This window comes from Panulirus ornatus, chromosome 29 (assembly GCF_036320965.1).
Source record: "Panulirus ornatus isolate Po-2019 chromosome 29, ASM3632096v1, whole genome shotgun sequence".
Classification (NCBI taxonomy): domain Eukaryota; kingdom Metazoa; phylum Arthropoda; class Malacostraca; order Decapoda; family Palinuridae; genus Panulirus; species Panulirus ornatus.
Window position 1 is genome coordinate 224,713 of NC_092252.1, and position 18,673 is coordinate 243,385.

At 39.7% G+C, this 18,673-nt stretch overlaps 1 protein-coding gene across 1 annotated transcript in view; it reads left to right on the top strand.

Moving 5' to 3' along the window:
- Positions 1 to 18,673, top strand: part of bdg (sodium-dependent transporter bedraggled) — a 127,982-nt gene that overhangs the window by 97,300 nt on the left and 12,009 nt on the right. Inside the window, exons 13-17 of the mRNA XM_071678933.1 lie at positions 3,671 to 3,802; positions 3,958 to 4,035; positions 13,922 to 14,113; positions 14,475 to 14,624; positions 17,493 to 17,704. Coding sequence (XP_071535034.1) covers positions 3,671 to 3,802; positions 3,958 to 4,035; positions 13,922 to 14,113; positions 14,475 to 14,624; positions 17,493 to 17,704 — 764 coding nt within the window. The remainder of the gene's footprint in view (positions 1 to 3,670; positions 3,803 to 3,957; positions 4,036 to 13,921; positions 14,114 to 14,474; positions 14,625 to 17,492; positions 17,705 to 18,673) is intronic.

Here is an 18,673-nt window from a genome sequence, read left to right on the forward strand (position 1 = left end):
ATGCAAAGTGAATAATGGAAAGAGGTTTGGTGAAGAGAGAAGGGGTAGCAAAAGCCTTCAGTTAGATGAAAAGTGGCAAGATGAATGGATGGTATTGCAGTTGAATTTCATTAGAAAAGGGGTGACTGTGTTGTTGATCACTTAGGATTTTCAGTGAAGATATGGATCATGGTGAGGTGTCTGAGGGATTTCGGAATGCATGTATAGTGCCATTGTATTAAGGCAAGGGGAACAAAGGTAAGTATTCAGACTACGGAGTTATAAGTTTCTTGAGTGTATCTGGCAAGTTGGTAGTTCCCAGAGGGGACAAGTTTGAGTGTGGCAATGAGGTATGGTGGCTAGTGACAAGTATGTTTGTGGATGTTAAGTTGTTTTTTGCTGAGAGTGGAGTTGCAGAAGGTTGTAAATGTATTTATTGATGTGTATAACCATAGACAATTGAAGGTGAATGCTAGTAAATGTAAAATAATGGTGTATGAAAGGAAACAGTGAAAGTATAGATTTTCCAAAATCTTGTAGAGTGAAAGAAATTGTACTAAAGTGTGTTATAGATGTAAGGGGAGAAAGACTGGAAAAGGTGAAAGAATTCAAGTATTCAAAACCTATCTAAAGTATAGATTTTCCAAAATCCTATAGAGTGAAAGAAATTGTACTAAAGTATGTTATAGATATAGGGGGAGAAAGACTGGAAGAGGTGAGAGAATTCAAGTATTTAAAACCTATCTTGGGTAAGTTTGGTTATATAGAAGGAAAATTAAGAGAGAGAGCTGTACAGGGTAGAAGAGTCATTGGATTCCTTAATAGAATAATGAAGGGTAGTGATGTAAGTATAGCAGTGAGGAACAGAATAAGGGATGGCACAGTCTTCCCAACCCTGACACATGCAGCCAATACACGGACATAGAATGAGTCAAAGAGGTCAAGAATCCAGGCTGTAGAAATGAACTATTTGAGAGAAGCATATGGTATGACTAGATGGAATAAAGAAAAAAAAATTGGGTGTATGAAAGATTTGGTATGGCAGAAAATACAAAGGAAATGAATTGTGGAGGGGTAGAGTGGATGAAATGTAATACTTTGAGGTGGTTTGGGCATGTGGAAAGAATGTAAGAAGAGGAGTTTGCAAGGAGAGTGTGTGATAGTACAAGTAAATGGGTTGGTGTAACAGGGAAACCAATCGTGACATGGGGAAATAGAAGGAAAGAATAGTGGAGGAAAAGAAATGGTGAAAGAATAAGTGGAACAGTGTATGCGAGGAAGGCACGTAAGGATAGGGATAAGTGGAGATTCTTTTGCTATGGCCACCCCCCTTGATGACAATTCCTGGAGGGAATGGGCATCAGAGATATAGATAAGTAGATAGAATGTTATTAGGTTACGTAGGGCAGAGAAACAGGTTGGAAGAAATGTGAGTTTAGAGATATAGATAAGTAGATAGAATGTTATTAGGTTACGTAGGGCAGAGAAACAGGTTGGAAGAAATGTGAGTTTGAATGGAGAAAATGTAGAAGTGAAATTTTTTAGATACCTGGAAGTGGACACAGCACCAAATGGAACCATGGAAGCAGAAGTGAGTCATAGGATGGGTAGGTAAAAGAGGTGCAGGTTCTTGGGACATTGAGGAATGTGGAGGAGAGGTCGTTATCTGAGAATGCAGAAATGGGTGTTTATGAAGGTATAGTAGTCCCAGTTATGTTGTTTGGGTGTAAGGCATGGATTGTAGATAAGGATGTGCAGAAAGTTGTTGGAAATGAAATGTTCAAGGACAATATGTAGTATAAGGTGGTTTCATCAAGTAAGTAATAATAGGGTAGAATAGAGGCTTGGTTATAAGAGTGTGGTTGCGAGAGTTGAGGAGGACGTGCTGAAATGGTGTAGATATAATGAGTGCATGGGTGAGGACAGGTTAACAAAGAGGATATATGTGTCAGAAGTGGAGGGGACAAAGAGAGAGAAGATGACCAAATTGGAGATGGAGAGATGGAAAAAAAATTTTTTTGAATGACCAGTGCCTGAACATGCAGTAGGGTGAAAGTCATGCTTGGGTTGAGTGAATTGGAATGATGTGGCATACAGGGGGCAATGTCCTGTCAATTGACTGAACCAGGGCATGTGAAACAGCTGGGGGAAGGAAAGGTCTGTAGGGCCTGGGTTTGGATTTGGGGTTGTGGTTTCAGTACATTGCATATAACAGCAAGAGCATGGATGTGAGCAAATGCAGCTTTTCTTATCTGTTCCTGGCACTACCTTGCTGCTGCAGTACATGGTTGACAGATATAAAAAATAAAGAAAAATATGTACATTATGTACATATACATATATATATTTTCATACTTTATCACCATTTCTTGCAGTAGCAAGTTAGCACCAGGAACAAATGAAGAACAGGCCATATCCACTCGCGTCCATTCTCCAAGTGTGTGTAGTGCACCAAAACCATAGCTCCCTGTTCACAACTAGGCCCCATTGACTTTTCCATGGTTTACCCTGGATGCTTCACATGCCCTGTTTCAGTCCATTGGCAGCATGTCAACCTCAGTATACCACATCTTTCGAATTCATTTTATCATCTTCTTGCATTACAGGCCCCGATCATTCAAAATCTTTTTCACCCCATCCTTCCATCTCCAATTTGGTCTTCCCATTCTCCTTGTTCCCTTCACTTCTGACACATATATCCTCTTTGCCAACCTTTCCTCACTCATTATTTCCATGTGTCCAAACCATTTTAGCATAGCCCCATCAGCTGTCTCTACCACACTCTTTTTATTACCACACATCTTTCTTACCCTTTCATTACTTAGTCTACCTATTCTTTCAAACCACCTCACACCACATATTGTCCTCCCCCACCCCCCCACCATTTGCATGCCACATGCATTTCTTGCACATGCCAACACTGCTTCCTAAATACTTTCCATTCCTCAAGCACTCCCCTAGCTTCATTTGTTCTCACCCTTTTCCATTCTACACTCAATCTCTTCTGCTATTTATTCACATAACTTGTGTTTCCAAGCTCATTTACTTTCACCATTCTTCTCACTGACACTGTTTCAGTGTTTCCTCGTTTCTTAAAACTTCTATAAATCTTCATCCTCACATCCACAAAATAATGATCAGATATCCCATCAACTGCCCCTTTCAGCTCATTTACATCCAGAAGTCTCTCTTTTACATGTCTATCAGTTAACATTTAATCCAATAGTGCCTGCTGACCATCCCTCCTACTTACATACATTTAGTTGGGGTTGAGAGGTATGTATAGGTTAGATCAGACTGGAACATTGTAGTATATGAGTGGTAACATGCTGTCATTGGTCTGAACCAGGTCACATTAAGCAGATGGGAAAAAACAGAATATGTCAGTCGGCCTTGACTGTGCATGATAGGCTCTTGTTCTTTATACATGATAGTTAGAGAGAGGATTTGAGCAAATGAGGCTTTTATTTCATCTGCTCCTGGTACTAACTACCCTGTAAAGTGGAAAATGGCAAACATGTATAAAAGATAAGGAAGATGTTAAGTTGCTCTTGTACTGATATTTTTGCTATGGTACACCATTTTACTGAAATCATTTAGAGACTAGAATGACATATATTCTTCAGTGTAAACTGTAAATATAATACTTCTAACTTTATAAAAAGAAATTCATATATACCCCTTCCAATAGTTGGCAGTATGGCGCACAATTGTAGAAGCTGTAATACGTATAAACCAAGAACGATTACAGGCTTGGGAGACGTTCATCACATTCCTTTGTTGTCTCTTTGGTTTTTCAGCAGCACTACCAATGGCCACAGGAGTAAGTTTTCATGTTATGCTTTTCAGAATTAATGATTGCTGATATTTTTATATTCTAAAGTGCATAATTTCTGAAATTTGCATAAAGGTGCTGAAAAAATCAAATGCATTCCATTGTTTTCAGCAGTAATATAACATGTGATTACATCATTGCAGGCTGGCATTCACATTCTATACTTCTTTGACTATGTAGTGAGCTGTGGCTGGTGGCTCATGATTATACAACTTGTTCAGGTAAGTTTCAGTATTTATGTAAGCCCAAGAAGCCCATCAACTGGTAATTTAATGAGCAAAACTTTAATCATCAACTTAAACCCTATACATGATATTGTGTTAAAAAGTAGGATAAACCCTATACATGTTATTGTGTTAAAAAGTACGACAAGCCCTGTACATGTTATTATGTTAAAAAGTAGGATGGGCTCCACGTGCTGTGTGTGATCTTTGTACAATTCTCCTCATATGTCACTCAGTCATATTTTGGAAACTTTGATGCAAAACTAAGAGAAAATAATCTGTTTCACATACCAGACATCAAATGCAACACTGTAGCATTTCATATCCAGCATCTTTGACTTTCCTTTCTGTTAAAAGTTTATAACTACCAGTGTTCAAAGTTTATTTATGAGTAATTGTCTTTAAGATTATATATCTGTCTGTCCTTCTGTCTACTTATCTGTCTGTCTGTATATTTATCTGTCTTTGTGTGTCTGTCTTTCATCCATATTTATCTGTATTTGTAATGAATCTTTGTCATCCATATTTATCCATATTTCTAATGAATCTGTTTATATATCTGTCTGTCTATCTATTGTATATTTGTGTATGTAGCCATTTGTCTTTGTATATATTTATCTATGTATCTGTCTGTTAGTTTACCTATCTATTTGTTTTATTAGTGTAACCACTCCAAGTTCCAACTCAAAATCCACAAACATCTGGAAACAAGTCAAAATAGTACCCATCGTGTAACACTCTGAACCCCCACCCCTGCTTTCTCCCACAACAACTGCTGTCATCAGTATCTAAACCCTTCAAAAAACAAAACAAACAAACAAAAAAAAGATAACTGAAATAACAGAGTCAGCCAGATATCCCATTTTCACCCACAGAGCACACAGCTTCAGACCTATCACTCCACAACCACAGTGCAAACAAACTGTGCACAACAGATCCTGGATGGTTTCAACCAGATATAACCACCTTCCTGCACAATGCCAGCAGCAACAGACATTAGCAAAGCATTTTGGACCCTTTTCTGACGTAACCTTATAGACAGGTTTCTTGACACCACCTTCCAGAAAAAGAACAGAATATGGATATTCATCTTCATGACTGGCCACCAAATTTGAATCATCCACAAAGGCTTTGATATATATATACTCAAGCTCTACAGCAGAGTACCCTAGAAAGTAGTTCATTCCCCAACCCTTTTCAGTTTCTTTTTACACTGCCCTTTACACATCTCAATGTGAAGGTCCTTTGATATGAAAATGTCTTTATGTTGAAGGCTTTCGTCACAAACAAAAGTCCACATCAAGGCTGTGCCTTAATTGAGTCACATACAAAAGTCCACATCAAGGCCAGGCCTTAAGTGAAATATAGAGAATAATGAAAGGGAAAAAGAAAAGACAAGGGAAAGTATTTACAAATTTTGGAGGAAGTGAAAAACCTGTCTTTTAGAATGGGAAAGACATGAGAAGATAGAGAGTTCCACAGCTCTGACATGTAGGGAAAGAAGCAGTTGTGAAAACGGCCCACCCCTGAGTTGCCAATGGCCACACAGTAATCACATGATGCAGCAGCTTGCCAAGTATTGCATGGTCTACCATTGTTGGGAACACACAAGTAGCCATCTCTTAGGAGTGGGAAACAACATTGTGGCATGGGCCAAGAGTGTCAAGCTTGGAAGTTAGCCTGAGACAGTTATAAGTCCGACTGCTTTCAACTCAACTCTCAAGTAAAGATGCACAGCTAGAACTACCCCAGATGTCAGAGCAGCACTCCATGCAAGGATGAATCATTCCTTTGTGTAAACTGAGTAACTGACTAGAAGAAAATAAGTTTCATCATCTAAACAGGACACCCAGTTTTTTAGAGGCAGGCTTAGATATTCCCACAATATGGGGTTGCCAAGAAAGAGTGGATATTAAAATAGTACCAAATATGTTCATTGAGTCAAGAGGTGGAATTACAGAACCATCAAAGGAGAAGCAAGAGGTGTGAGGAGTTTTTGATAGAAAGATGGGTAGAAACTAGGTCTTAGAGACATTAGATTTCACTAGATTTCCTATTCCCCACTGAGATACCATGTCCAAGTGTGAGTTTATTGATGCTGTTAAGAAGAGATGCAGATCCAGTGAGAGAAGAAGGAGCAGAATTGAAGGATATGGATGAATACAGTATTGAGGTATCAGCATATGAGTGCAGTTGATTGTTTGTGAAGGAGAGAAAATTGCTGAAAAAGAGAAAAAGTATAGGGTGTTAGGACAGAACCTTGAGGGACAAGACACACCACTGTTGATGGAGAAAAAGGGTAGTAGATTGACTGTAGAGGAAGCTAGATATGAAGGAGCAAAGTGAGGGAGGGAAGGCAAAACAGCAGGGGAACTTAGAGGCAAGACCCCAATCCCATACCTTTTGGATATGTCAAGGACAACTACATGATTCCCAAAAATCTTTCGAGAATGGTGACTAGACATTAGTAAGTTTGCCACAATGTTCCTCTGCAATCATACTGTATACAGTAAGCACTTGTAAACTGTGCATTTCATTTACAAGTCCCACGGGCAGCACCATGTCATGCTTCTTAGAGGAAGGAAATGTTTGGATCTCTTCACAGGCAAAATAGGTTAGCAAGTATTAGAGCTAGCTCATAGGCACATTCACTAAGGACAAGAGTAGGTATGCCATCAAGGCCATGCACTTTGTCTACCCAGAGCTAGGAGAGTACTTTGAAGACCTTGCACATATATGATCTTTCTGTTTGTGATTTTCAACTCCTTTCCCATTTCCATGGGTTGGATCAAATGCATATGGCCTGTCATTGTACGAACACATGTTCTCAACCCATGTTGAGTGTGCTAAAGTGAATCATAGAATTTCATACATTATTTTTTCATACTTGATTACCGACAGCCATATCCTGCATTAGTAAGGTAGTGCCAGGAACAGATGAAGAAAGACCGTATTTGCTCACATTCATTCTCTAGGTGTTAGGTATAATGCACTGAAACTACAGCTTTATACATATATGTGTTTTAAGCTTCTTATTTGAGTAACTTGTTCTGATTTGTCAGGTGAAGATGAAATCCATTCACACTACCTTCACACAAAAATTGACTCCATTGCACACAGTCAGTTATCATTCCTTCTGCATTTTCTTCTGAAATACATCTTGCTGTAATCATTTCACTCACTGGATCTGTCCAATTCTGCTTATTCCTTTAACTTTACTACCATATGTCATTTAGACTATCTCATAATTTGCTCTGTGTTCTACATGACCATATCATCTTAATCACTCTCATCCTTGTCTTTTTTTTTTTATTATTTCTTCACATCACATGTCCATTTTCCCTTTACTTGATTTCCCTATTTTCCATTCACTATAGCCTTTGGTATACCGTAGGTTTACAGTGCCTGAATATATTCCTAGCTTCACCTTTCCATTTATATCCTTACTGGTTATCTTTCCTGAACTTTATCATATGTACTGGTATGAAAATTATATTGGGGCAGAAGTCCCTACTAAGCCTATTCTGTTCTACACCAGCACATATGTTTCATTAATCAATGATTTATTCCCTCTGGTTACTAACTTATTATTATTATTATTATTTATTCTATTTATATTCTATTATACTTTGACGCTGTCTCCCGCTTTAGCGAGGTAGCCTAAGGAAACAGACGAAAGAATGGCCCATCCCACCCACATACACATGTATATACATACACATCCACACACACACATATACTTACCTATACATTTCAACATATACACACATATACATACAGATATACACATGTACATAATTCATACTTGCTGCCTTTATTCATTCCCGTCGCCATCCCGCCACACATGAAATGACAATCCCCTCCCACCCGCACAAGTACGAGGTAGCACTAGGAAAAGACAACAAAGGCCACATTCATTCACACTCATTCCCTAGCTGTCATGTATAATGCACTGAAACCACAGGTCCCTTTCCACATCCAGGCCTCACAAAACTTTCCATGGTTTACCCCAGATGCTTTGCATGCCCTGGTTCAATCCATTGACAGCACGTCGACCCCAGTACACCACATTGTTCCAATTTACTCTATTCCTTGCATGCTTTTCACCCTCCTGCATGTTCAGGCCCCAGTCGCTCAAAATCTTTTTCACTTTATCCTTCCACCTCCAATTCGGTCTCCCACTTCTCCTCATTCCCTCCACCTCTGACACATATATTCTCTTTGTCATTCTTTCCTCACTCATTCTCTCCATGTAACCAAACCATTTCAGTACACCCTCTTCTGCTCTCTCAACCACACTCTCTCTTACCGTTCCATTACTTACTCGATCAAAACCACACCACACCACATATTTTCCTCAAACATCTCATTTCCATCACATTCACCTTCCTCCGCACAACCCTATCTATAGCCCACACCGTGCAACCATCTAACATTGTTGGAACCACTATTCCTTCAAACATACCCATTTTTGCTTTCTGAGATAATGTTCTCACCCTCCACACATTTTTTAACACTGCCAGACCTTTCGCCCCCACCCCCACCCTGTGACTCACATCTACTTCCATGGTTCCATCTGCTGCCAAATTCACTCCCAGATATCAAAAACACTTCACTTCCTCCAGTTTTTCTCCATTCAAACTTACCTCCCAATTGACTTGTCCCTCAACCCTACTGTACCTAATAACCTTGCTCTTATTCACAATTACTCTCAGCTTTCTTCTTTCACGCACTTAACCAAACTCAGTCACCAGCTTCTGCAGTTTTTCACCCGAATCAGCCAACTGCTGTATCATCAGCATACAACAACTGATTCACTTCCCAAGCCTTCTCATCCACAGCAGACTGCATACTTGCCCCTCTCCAAAACTCTTGCATTCACCTCCTTAACAACCCCATCCATAAACAAATTGAACAACCGTGGAGACATCATGTACCCGTGCCGCAAACTGACATTCTTTGAGAACCAATCAATTTCCTCTCTTCCTACTCATACACATACCTTACGTCATTGATAAAAACTTTTCACTGCTTCTAGCAACTTGCCTCTCACACCATATACTCTTAATACCTTCCACAGAGCATCTCTATCAACTCTGTCATATGCCTTTTCCAGATCCATAAATGCTATGTACAAATCCATCTGTCTTTCTAAGTATTTCTCACATACATTCTTCAAAGCAAACACCTGATCCACACATCCTCTACCACTTCTAAAACCACACTGCTCCTCCTCAATCTGATGCTCTGTACATGCCTTGACCCTCTCAGTCAATACCCCCACATATAATTTCCCAAGAATACTCAACAAACTTATACCTCTGTAATTTGAACACTCACCTTTATCCCCTTTGCCTTTGTACAGTGGCACTATGCATGCATTCTACCAATCCTCAGGCACTTCACCATGAGCCATACATACATTGAGTATCCTCAACAACACAGTCACCCCCTTTTATATTAAATTCCACTGCAATACCATCCAAACCCGCCGCCTTGCCGGCTTTCATTTTCCGCAAAGCTTTCAATACCTCTTCTCTGTTTACCAAATCATTCTCCCTGACTCTCTCACTTCACACACCACCTCGACAAAAACACCCTATATCTGCCACTCTATCATCTAATACATTCAACAAACCCTCAAAACACTCATTCCATCTCCTTCTCACATTACCACTACTTGTTATTACCTCCCCATTAGCCCCCTGTACCAATGTTCACATTTGTTCTGTTGTCTTACGCACTTTATTTAGCTCCTTCCAAAACATTTTATTCTCCCTATAATTTAATGATATTCTCACACCCCAACTCTCATTTGCCCTCTTTTTCACCTCTTCCATCTTTGTCTTGACCTCCTGCCTCTTTCTTTTATACGTCTCCCAGTCATTTGCACTATTTCCCTGCAAAAATCGTCCAAATGCCTCTCTCTTCTCTTTCATTTACAATCATACTTCTTCATCCCACCACTCACTACCCTTTCTAATTTGCCCACCTCTGACGTTTCTCATACCACAAGTATCTTTTGTGCAAGCCATCACTGCTTCCCCAAATACATCCCATTCCTCCCCCACTCCCCTTACTTCTTTTACTCTCAGCTTTTTCCATTCTGCACTCAGTCTCTCCTGGTATTTCCTAACACAAGTCTCCTTCCCAAGCTCACATACTCTCACCACTCTCTTCACCCCAACATATGCACTATTTCCATGCAAAAATCGTCCAAATGCCTCTCTCTTCTCTTTCACTAATAATCTTACTTCTTCATCCCACCACTCACTACCCTTTCTAATTTGCCTACTTCCGACACTTTTCATACCACAAGCATCTTTTGTGCAAGCCATCACTGCTTCCCTGAATACATCCCATTCCTCCCCCATTCCTCTTACATCCTTTGCTCTCACCTTTTTCCATTCTGCACTCAGTCTCTCCTGGTACTTCCTCACACAAGTCTCCTTCCCAAGCTCACTTACTCTCACCTTTTTCTTCACTCCAACATTCTCTCTTCTTTTCTGAAAACCTCTACAAATCTTCACCTTCGCCTCCACAAGATAATGATCAGACATCCCTCCAGTTGCACCTCTCAGCACATTAACATCCAAAAGTCTCTCTTTCATGCGCCTATCAATTAACATGTAATCCAATAACACTCTCTGGCCATCTCTCCTACTTACATACGTATACTTATGTATATCTCTCTTGTTAAACCAGGTATTCCCAACCACCAGTACTTTTTCAGCATAGGGAGGATAGGGGAGAAACAATACTTCCCACACATTCCCTACATGTCGTAGAAGGCGACTAAAGGGGACGGGAGAGGGGGCTAAAAGCCCTCTCCTCCTTGTATTTTAACTTTCTAAAATAGAAGGAGTCATGTGGGAAGTGCTCATCCTCCTCAAAGGCTCACATTGGGGTGTCCAAATGTGCGTGGTTCTAACCAAGATGAGAAAAAAGGAGAGATAGGTAGTATGTTTGAGGAAAGGAACCTGGATGTCTTGGTTCTGAGTGAAATGAAGCTCAAGGGTAAAGGGGAACTGTGGTTTGGCAATGTTTTGGGAGTAAAGTCAGGGGTTGGTGAGAGGACAGCGGCAAGGGAAGGAGTAGCACTGCTCCTGAAACAGAGTTGTGGGAGTATGTGACAGAGTTTGAGAAAGTGAGCTCTAGATTGATATGGGTAAAACTAAAAGTGGATGGAGAGAGAGATAGTGATCATTGGTGTCTATGCACCTGGGCATGAGAAGAAAGATCATGAGAAGCAAGTGTTTTGGGAGCAGCTGAGTGAGTGTGTTAGCAGTTTTGATGCACGAGACCGGGTTATCGTGATGGGTGATTTGAATACAAAGGTGAGTAATGTGGCAGTTGAGGGAATGATTGGTGTACATGGGGTGTTCATTGTTTTAAATGGAAATGGTGAAGAGCTTGTAGATTTGTTTAATTTGTTTATCGATGGGGTTGTTAGGGAGGTGAATGCAAGAGTTTTGGAAAGAGGGGCAAGTATGCAGTCTGTTGTGGATGAAAGAGCTTGGGAAGTGAGTCAGTTGTTGTTCGCTGATGATACAGCGCTGGTGACTGATTCATGTGAGAAACTGCAGAAGCTGGTGACTGAGTTTGCTAAAGTGTGTGAAAGAAGAAAGCTGAGAATAAATGTGAATAAGAGCAAGGTTATTAGGTACAGTAGGGTTGAGTGACAAGTCAAGTGGGAGGTAAGTTTGAATGAAGAAAAACTGGAGGAAGTGAAGTGTTTTAGATATCTGGGAGTGGATTTGGCAGCGGAAGTGAATCATAGGGTGGGGGAGGGGGCGAAAGTTCTGGGAGCGTTGAAGAATGTGTGGAAGTCGAGAACATTATCTCGGAAAGCAAAAATGGGTATGTTTGAAGGAATAGTGGTTCCAACAGTGTTATGTGGTTGTGAGGCGTGGGCTATGGATAGAGTTGTGCGCAGGAGGGTGGATGTGCTGGAAATGAGATGTTTGAGGACAATATGTGATGTGAGATGGTTTGATCGAGTAAGTAATAATAGGGTAAGAGAGATGTGTGGAAATAAAAAGAGTGTGGTTGAGAGAGCAGAAGAGGGTGTTTTGAAATGGTTTGGTCACATGGAGAGAATGAGTGAGGAAAGATTGTCCAAGAGAATATATGTGTCAGAGGTGGAGGGAACAAGGAGAAGTGGGAGACCAAATTGGAGGAGGAAAGATGGAGTGAAAAAGATTTTGAGTGATCGGGGCCTGAACATGCAGGAGGGTGAAAGGCGTGCAAGGAATAGAGTTAATTGGAAAGATTTGGGATACCGGGGTCGACATGCTGTCAATGGATTGAACCAGGGCATGTGAAGCGTATGGGGTATACCATGGAAAGTTCTGTGGGGCCTGGATGTGGAAAGGGAGCTGTGGTTTCGGTGCATTATTACATGACAGCTAGAGACTGAGTGTGAATGAATGGGGCCTTTGTTGTCTTTTCTTAGTGCTACCTCGTGCACATGAGGGGGAAGGGGGTTGTTATTTCATGTGTGGCAGGGTGGCGATGGGAATGAGTAAAGGCAGACAGTATGAATTATGTACATGTGTATATATGTATATGTCTGTGTGTGTATATATATGTATACGTTGAGATGTATAGGTATGTATATGTGCGTGTGTGGATGTGTATGTATGTACATGTGTATGTGGGTTGGTTGGGCCATTCTTTTGTCAGTTTCCTTGCGCTACCTCACTAACGCAGGAGACAGCGACAAAGCAAAATAAATATAAATATATATTTATATTCTCCCTGGGGATAGGGGAGAAAGAATACTTCCCACGTATTCCCTGCGTGTCGTAGAAGGCGACTAAAAGGGGAGGGAGCGGGGGGCTGGAAATCCTCCCCTCTCTTTTTTTTTTTTCCAAAAGAAGGAACAGAGAAGGGAGCCAGGTGAGGATATTCCCTCAAAGGCCCAGTCCTCTGTTCTTAACACTACCTCGCTAATGCGGGAAATGGCGAATAGTATAAAAAAAAAAAAAAAAAATAAATAAATATTGGAGGTGGAAAGATGGAGTGAAAAAGATTTTGTGTGATCAGGGCCTGAACATGCAGGAGGGTGAAAGGAGGGCAAGGAATAGAGTGAATTGGATCGATGTGGTATACCGGGGTTGACGTGCTGTCAGTGGATTGAATCAAGGCATGTGAAGCGTCTGGGGTAAACCATGGAAAGCTGTGCAGGTATGTATATTTGCGTGTGTGGACGTATGTATATACATGTGTATGGGGGTGGGTTGGGCCATTTCTTTCGTCTGTTTCCTTGCGCTACCTCGCAAACGCGGGAGACAGCGACAAAGTATAATAATAAAAAAAAAAAAAAAAAAATATATATATATATATATATATATATATATATATATATATATATATATATATATATATATATATATATATATATATATCCCTGGGGATAGGGGAGAAAGAATACTTCCCACGTATTCCCTGCATGTCGTAGAAGGCAACCAAAAGGGAAGGGAGCGGGGGGCTGGAAATCCTCCCCTCTCAATTTTTTTTTCTTTCTTATTTTCCAAAAGAAGGAACAGAGAAGGGGGCCTGGTGAGGATATTCCCTAAAAGGCCCAGTCCTCTGTTCTTAACGCTACCTCGCTAATGCGGGAAATGGCGAATAGTATGAAAGAAATATATATATATATATATATATATATATATATATATATATATATATATATATATATATTATTATTATTATTATTGTTGTTGTTTTTATTACTTTTTCCAGTATAATTCTTTTTTCAGGAAGTGCTTTTTGGTATATTATTATGAACCAGCCTTTTCTCTTGAGTGTCCCAATCCCAGGAAATTTATCTGACATGGTTTACTATGATAAACTGTTAGATATGTACATTTTATTCCAGATTTTTGCGCTACTGTTTGTAAGAGGAAAACCTTACAGTGGACAAGACATAGTCAGTGAACTGATGGGCAAAAATGAACAGTGCCGCTCCCTGTGGCTTGGTCCGCTCACCTCCTTTGCTTGGAACATTATTGTACCTGTGGGCCTTTTAGTTCTTTCTATATCATCCTTCAAGTCAGGGCAATACAGAGATGTGAGTCTGGATTATTTTAAAAGAATGATAATCATGTATATTGGTCCTGTTAGATATATTCCCAATCAGTCAAGATTTGAATGAATAATTAAAATACAGATATCCATATGCAGCCTTGGTGCTTGTTTGCCTTTCCAGCTGCAAACTTTAAAAAACAGTATGCAACAAGTTAGTAGAAATTATAGAACAATGTACTTTTGGTCCAGATAATTATGTTTCCAGTCATTCTAAATTTGAATTAATAAATGAAATACAGATATCCATATGCACCCTTAGTGATTGTTTGCTTTTCAGCAGTAAATTGTATAAAACAGTATGCAACAGATTGATAGAAATTATAATAAGATGTCACATGATTCAGGTGTTTGCATGGGGAAGTGACAGCTACTGGCCTGTGTGGGTGTGTCAGCTAGCTTCAGCACTCCAGTTGTTCCCCATTCTTCTAGTTCCTCTAATAGGACTCATTCAGACATGCCGATACCTTGCTGCAACAGATGATGATCTGTTTGAGGTTTGTTTACACATTGCTCTACTAACTGATTTTGAATGTAGATTTTACATCTCCTACAAAGTTTACTTGTTACTTTGCTAAGCAGTGTAATCCTTAAATGGTAAATACTACCTGTTATGTTTTTTAGAGAGCCAGTTTGATTTTCCATTTTTTTTTTTTTTTTATAATGACCGATATGTTATAGGCTTATCATACCCAGTCATGGCCAACTCAGGTGATAGGAATATAGGGTAAGAAAATGAATGAAGACATTACTGAGAAATCCTCTGGTGTTTGTAGACTCAACACCTAAAGGTAGAAAGGTAATAGAATGAGAGTAAGATGAAAGGAGAAAGAGTTTCATAGCTTCACTATTTAAAGGAAGAATGAGATATCATAATGGTCACTCCTTGTATGACTTATCTCCACACAGAAACTATGAGAACCAGCAACCAGATGTGAGTCATAAGTCCAAGCCCAGGTGGCAAGGACACATGCAAACAGATAATAAGAGCAGAGGTCATAATAGCACCTGCAGATACGGAGAGGGCAGTAACATCAAGGCAGAGTGTGGTGGTTGGAGAGGTGATTCCAGGTGAATTAATGAGATAAAAGACTTTTGATTTTACTTTGGGTAATAAAAAGGTGAAGGAAGAACCACTCCAAATATGTGAGCCATTCTCAATACTGAGTCAAATAAGAACTCAGCAGATATGAAATAGTTGATCGTAAAAGAATTGATTATGGACCTATACAAAACCCCCCAACTTTTAGAAAGTATATTTGCAATGTTGATATATGGGACTTCCAGGACAGGGGGGAAAGATATGATTATGCATTACATGTTTATGGTATCGCAAGGATAAACTGTTGTATTTTGAAGGTCAACAGAGAGAAACATGTTTCATTAAGGAGAAATAGTTAGTAATTGAATTTTCACATTATCAATTTTTAACCTAGATATTGCCCAGGTCTGAATAAAGGGAGATGTGCTTAGTATGAGAAAGAAAACAGGGAGGAAAAATTAGTTGAAGGATATGTAAAGTTGAGTCATCAGCATAAGTCAGTATTGTTTAATGTTAAAAATCAGATATTTATGGAGAAAAAATAGTGTTAATGATAGGACATACCTCATAGGGACACCATTGTTGACAATGAGAACGGAATACGTCACTTTATCAATGACAGCTGCAATGGATTGGAGAAGGATGAATAGAGATAAGTCACATAGGAGTGATCACCGGTAGACCTTGCACTGCAAAAGCCATATTGGTGATCTGAAAGAAGGGAAGGGATTCTAATTCTAAAGTGTTTGAAAAAGTGAGAGCAGTAGAGTTACAGTAAGAAGAGTTAGAATGGTCCTCTTCTTTAGAAATGGGCTGTACTAAAACTTGCTTCCTCGAAGAAGGATGATTTTGGGTTTTGAAACAATTGAAAGAGGGAGATAAGGATCAGGGCTAGCTCAGAGGCACTCTTCCTAGGATTTGAGATGGTATGCCACCTTATTCACTTGAATCTGGTAAGGTAATCAGAAGACCTGGCTCAAGGAAAGTATAGTAGAGAACATAGGTTCAGCAGGAAAGGTGGACTAGATACAGAATCTTCTAAAGGAGAATTATAGGATTTCATCAGCTAGAGATTAGCTGTAGATTGATCAGGTTAGAAGAGAGGAGGAAAGGTTGAGTTATAGAAGTTACAGGAGATACATTTAGTCAAGGACCAGAAAGATTCTGATTTGACTTCTAATGGAGTCAGATTGGGAAAAAAAAAATTATGAAGGTTCACTTTACAAAGAACTGCTTTGCAGTAATTCAAGTTAGAAATTAAATAATAGTGGGATTCAGGGGAAGGGAAGAGTTTCATGCCCCAGTACACACTATCCCTAATGTACATGGCATCAGAACAGGAGTAATTGAGCCATGATTTGGGGGAGAAAGACATTGTACAATAAGGGATATATGACTCTATCCCAGAAAAGATAACCTCTATCACACCATTAACTCAGCTAGAAGCATCTTGGCTAGCAAGGCAGTACCTGTAGCAGGGAGTCAGTAAAGAACTTGTGATCCTACCCAATGTTCCTACTGACTACTTTTATCAAATGCTAGTACCAAGTACTTCTACCTAATATTTCTAGCCAGTGCTCCTGCCTAAATGTTCCTACCTACTACTACTATCTACTGCTCCACCATTTTGCCAAAAGGCAGGGCTAGCACTTACTGCTCACCACAGGAAAAACTAGTTATGAAGAATGAGCTGTGCGAGTTAAGTGTTAAGTGTTACATATGACAAGAAGAGATTGTACATTTGTGGACAGAATACCAGTTGTCCACATATTGGTGAGCAAGAAAGAAAAGACAGCTACCTGGGTCAGAGGAGTGCAACCTGATAACCACTGAAGTGCTGGCCCATTAAGCTGGTGTCACTAACCCTCCCGACACCCAGATGGGCAGTACTGGTAATATACCTCCCTGGTCGTTGGCTGCCTACCAACCATATGTCAAGACATTCATAGTTAGTGTTGCCCACAGATGGCAGCACACACAGAGATATGGCAGGGCTTTCAGTGATGAGGGTGTTTCCCTATGCCGCAGTTACAGAAAAAGTTTTCGTGAGGCTGTGGGGTAAACCTACTCCCTGCATAAAGTGGTTATGAATGTCAAAGCAGTCAAGCATCAAAAGGGTTAAGCTGCTTTATTATTACATGTAATTGATTTTTCTAATCAACTGAGATTCTGAATCTGTTTCATTTACAGTAGATAATTGGGGGAATATTTCAGTCTTGCTGGAACACCTCTAAAACTGTCATGGAGTATAGACTCTATAGTTCTTATTCATCACAGTTTCTTCTGAGCTGAAGAAGTTATAATGAATTGCTTTACATTGCAGAGAATACAGCTGTTATATAGACCATCATTAAGGCAGCACACCAATGGAAATGACAGCTTCCTTTCTGTCACAGAAGAATCAGAGTTAGATGGACTTGGAGGTGCCAGGGACGGCCAACAGGAATCAGGAACAACCCTTACTCCTCGGCCATTCAGTGACCCACCACCAAAGTACACACCTCCACCTTCTTACTCTACAGCTACTGGAGTTAGGTTAGATATCTTTGTATCATTTGATAACAGATAAATTGAGATTGATTAGATAGGTAACAGTAGACCTATTGGCCTTCACTAAGGATTTTTGTCAAGTAACTGAAGATGTTTTTGTTTGGTCAGTGATAACTAGCATACGAAAAATAATCTAGTCTCTCTTGAATGAGTCTTTGTAAAGAAATATATCCCAGTATTAGTGTTAGTTTTCTTATCTTCAAGCCAAACCCCATTATTTCTTTTACAAGGTCCCATTGTACTTTGAATACTTTATTGTTGGTGTAATTTTTTTTAACCTTGGAAACTTATGTTACCATGGCTCTTTAGCTTCTGTACAGTGAATGGTTGAATTTCCTTTAATCATGCTTCAAATGGCTTGTTTGCTTGTTTTATTCTTGATACTCTTTTAAGGAATTCTCCAAATCTTTTTGATAGTGTGAAACCCAGCTTTGTACCTCATACTCAGTATGTGATCTTATTAGAAGTCAACAGTATTTATAGCAATTCACAGAACTTAAGCCTTTCATCCATTTTGTTTAATGCTTCTGACTTGTTACAACTTTCAATCAGCATAAGAAGTTCCTGTATGCATCTAGACCAGAAAAAAGTTTATTGCATGGCTTTTTATAGTTTAGGTAGTAATTTTCACTTCCTGCATCTTGAATGGAACAAATAGTTTAAAGGACTTTACCCAGACTGTGGGAGCATCCCAACTTTCTCCATTGTAGCTTACCCAGACTGTGGGAACTTCCCACCTTTCCCCAGTGTAGCTCCATTCTGCCCTTTGAACTTGTGATGAAGACAGAGTACATGTTGAAATTTGGACCAGAGAAACTGTTAAGGGTGCCAAGTAAAAAGTAAACATACCCCCTCTGGCATGTTGAGAATGAACTTGATCAGTGGGAACAAACCATTGCATCTCATAGCTTGAGTAAGATGAGCCCCTGAGTCCTCAAGCCATGCAGGTTAAGG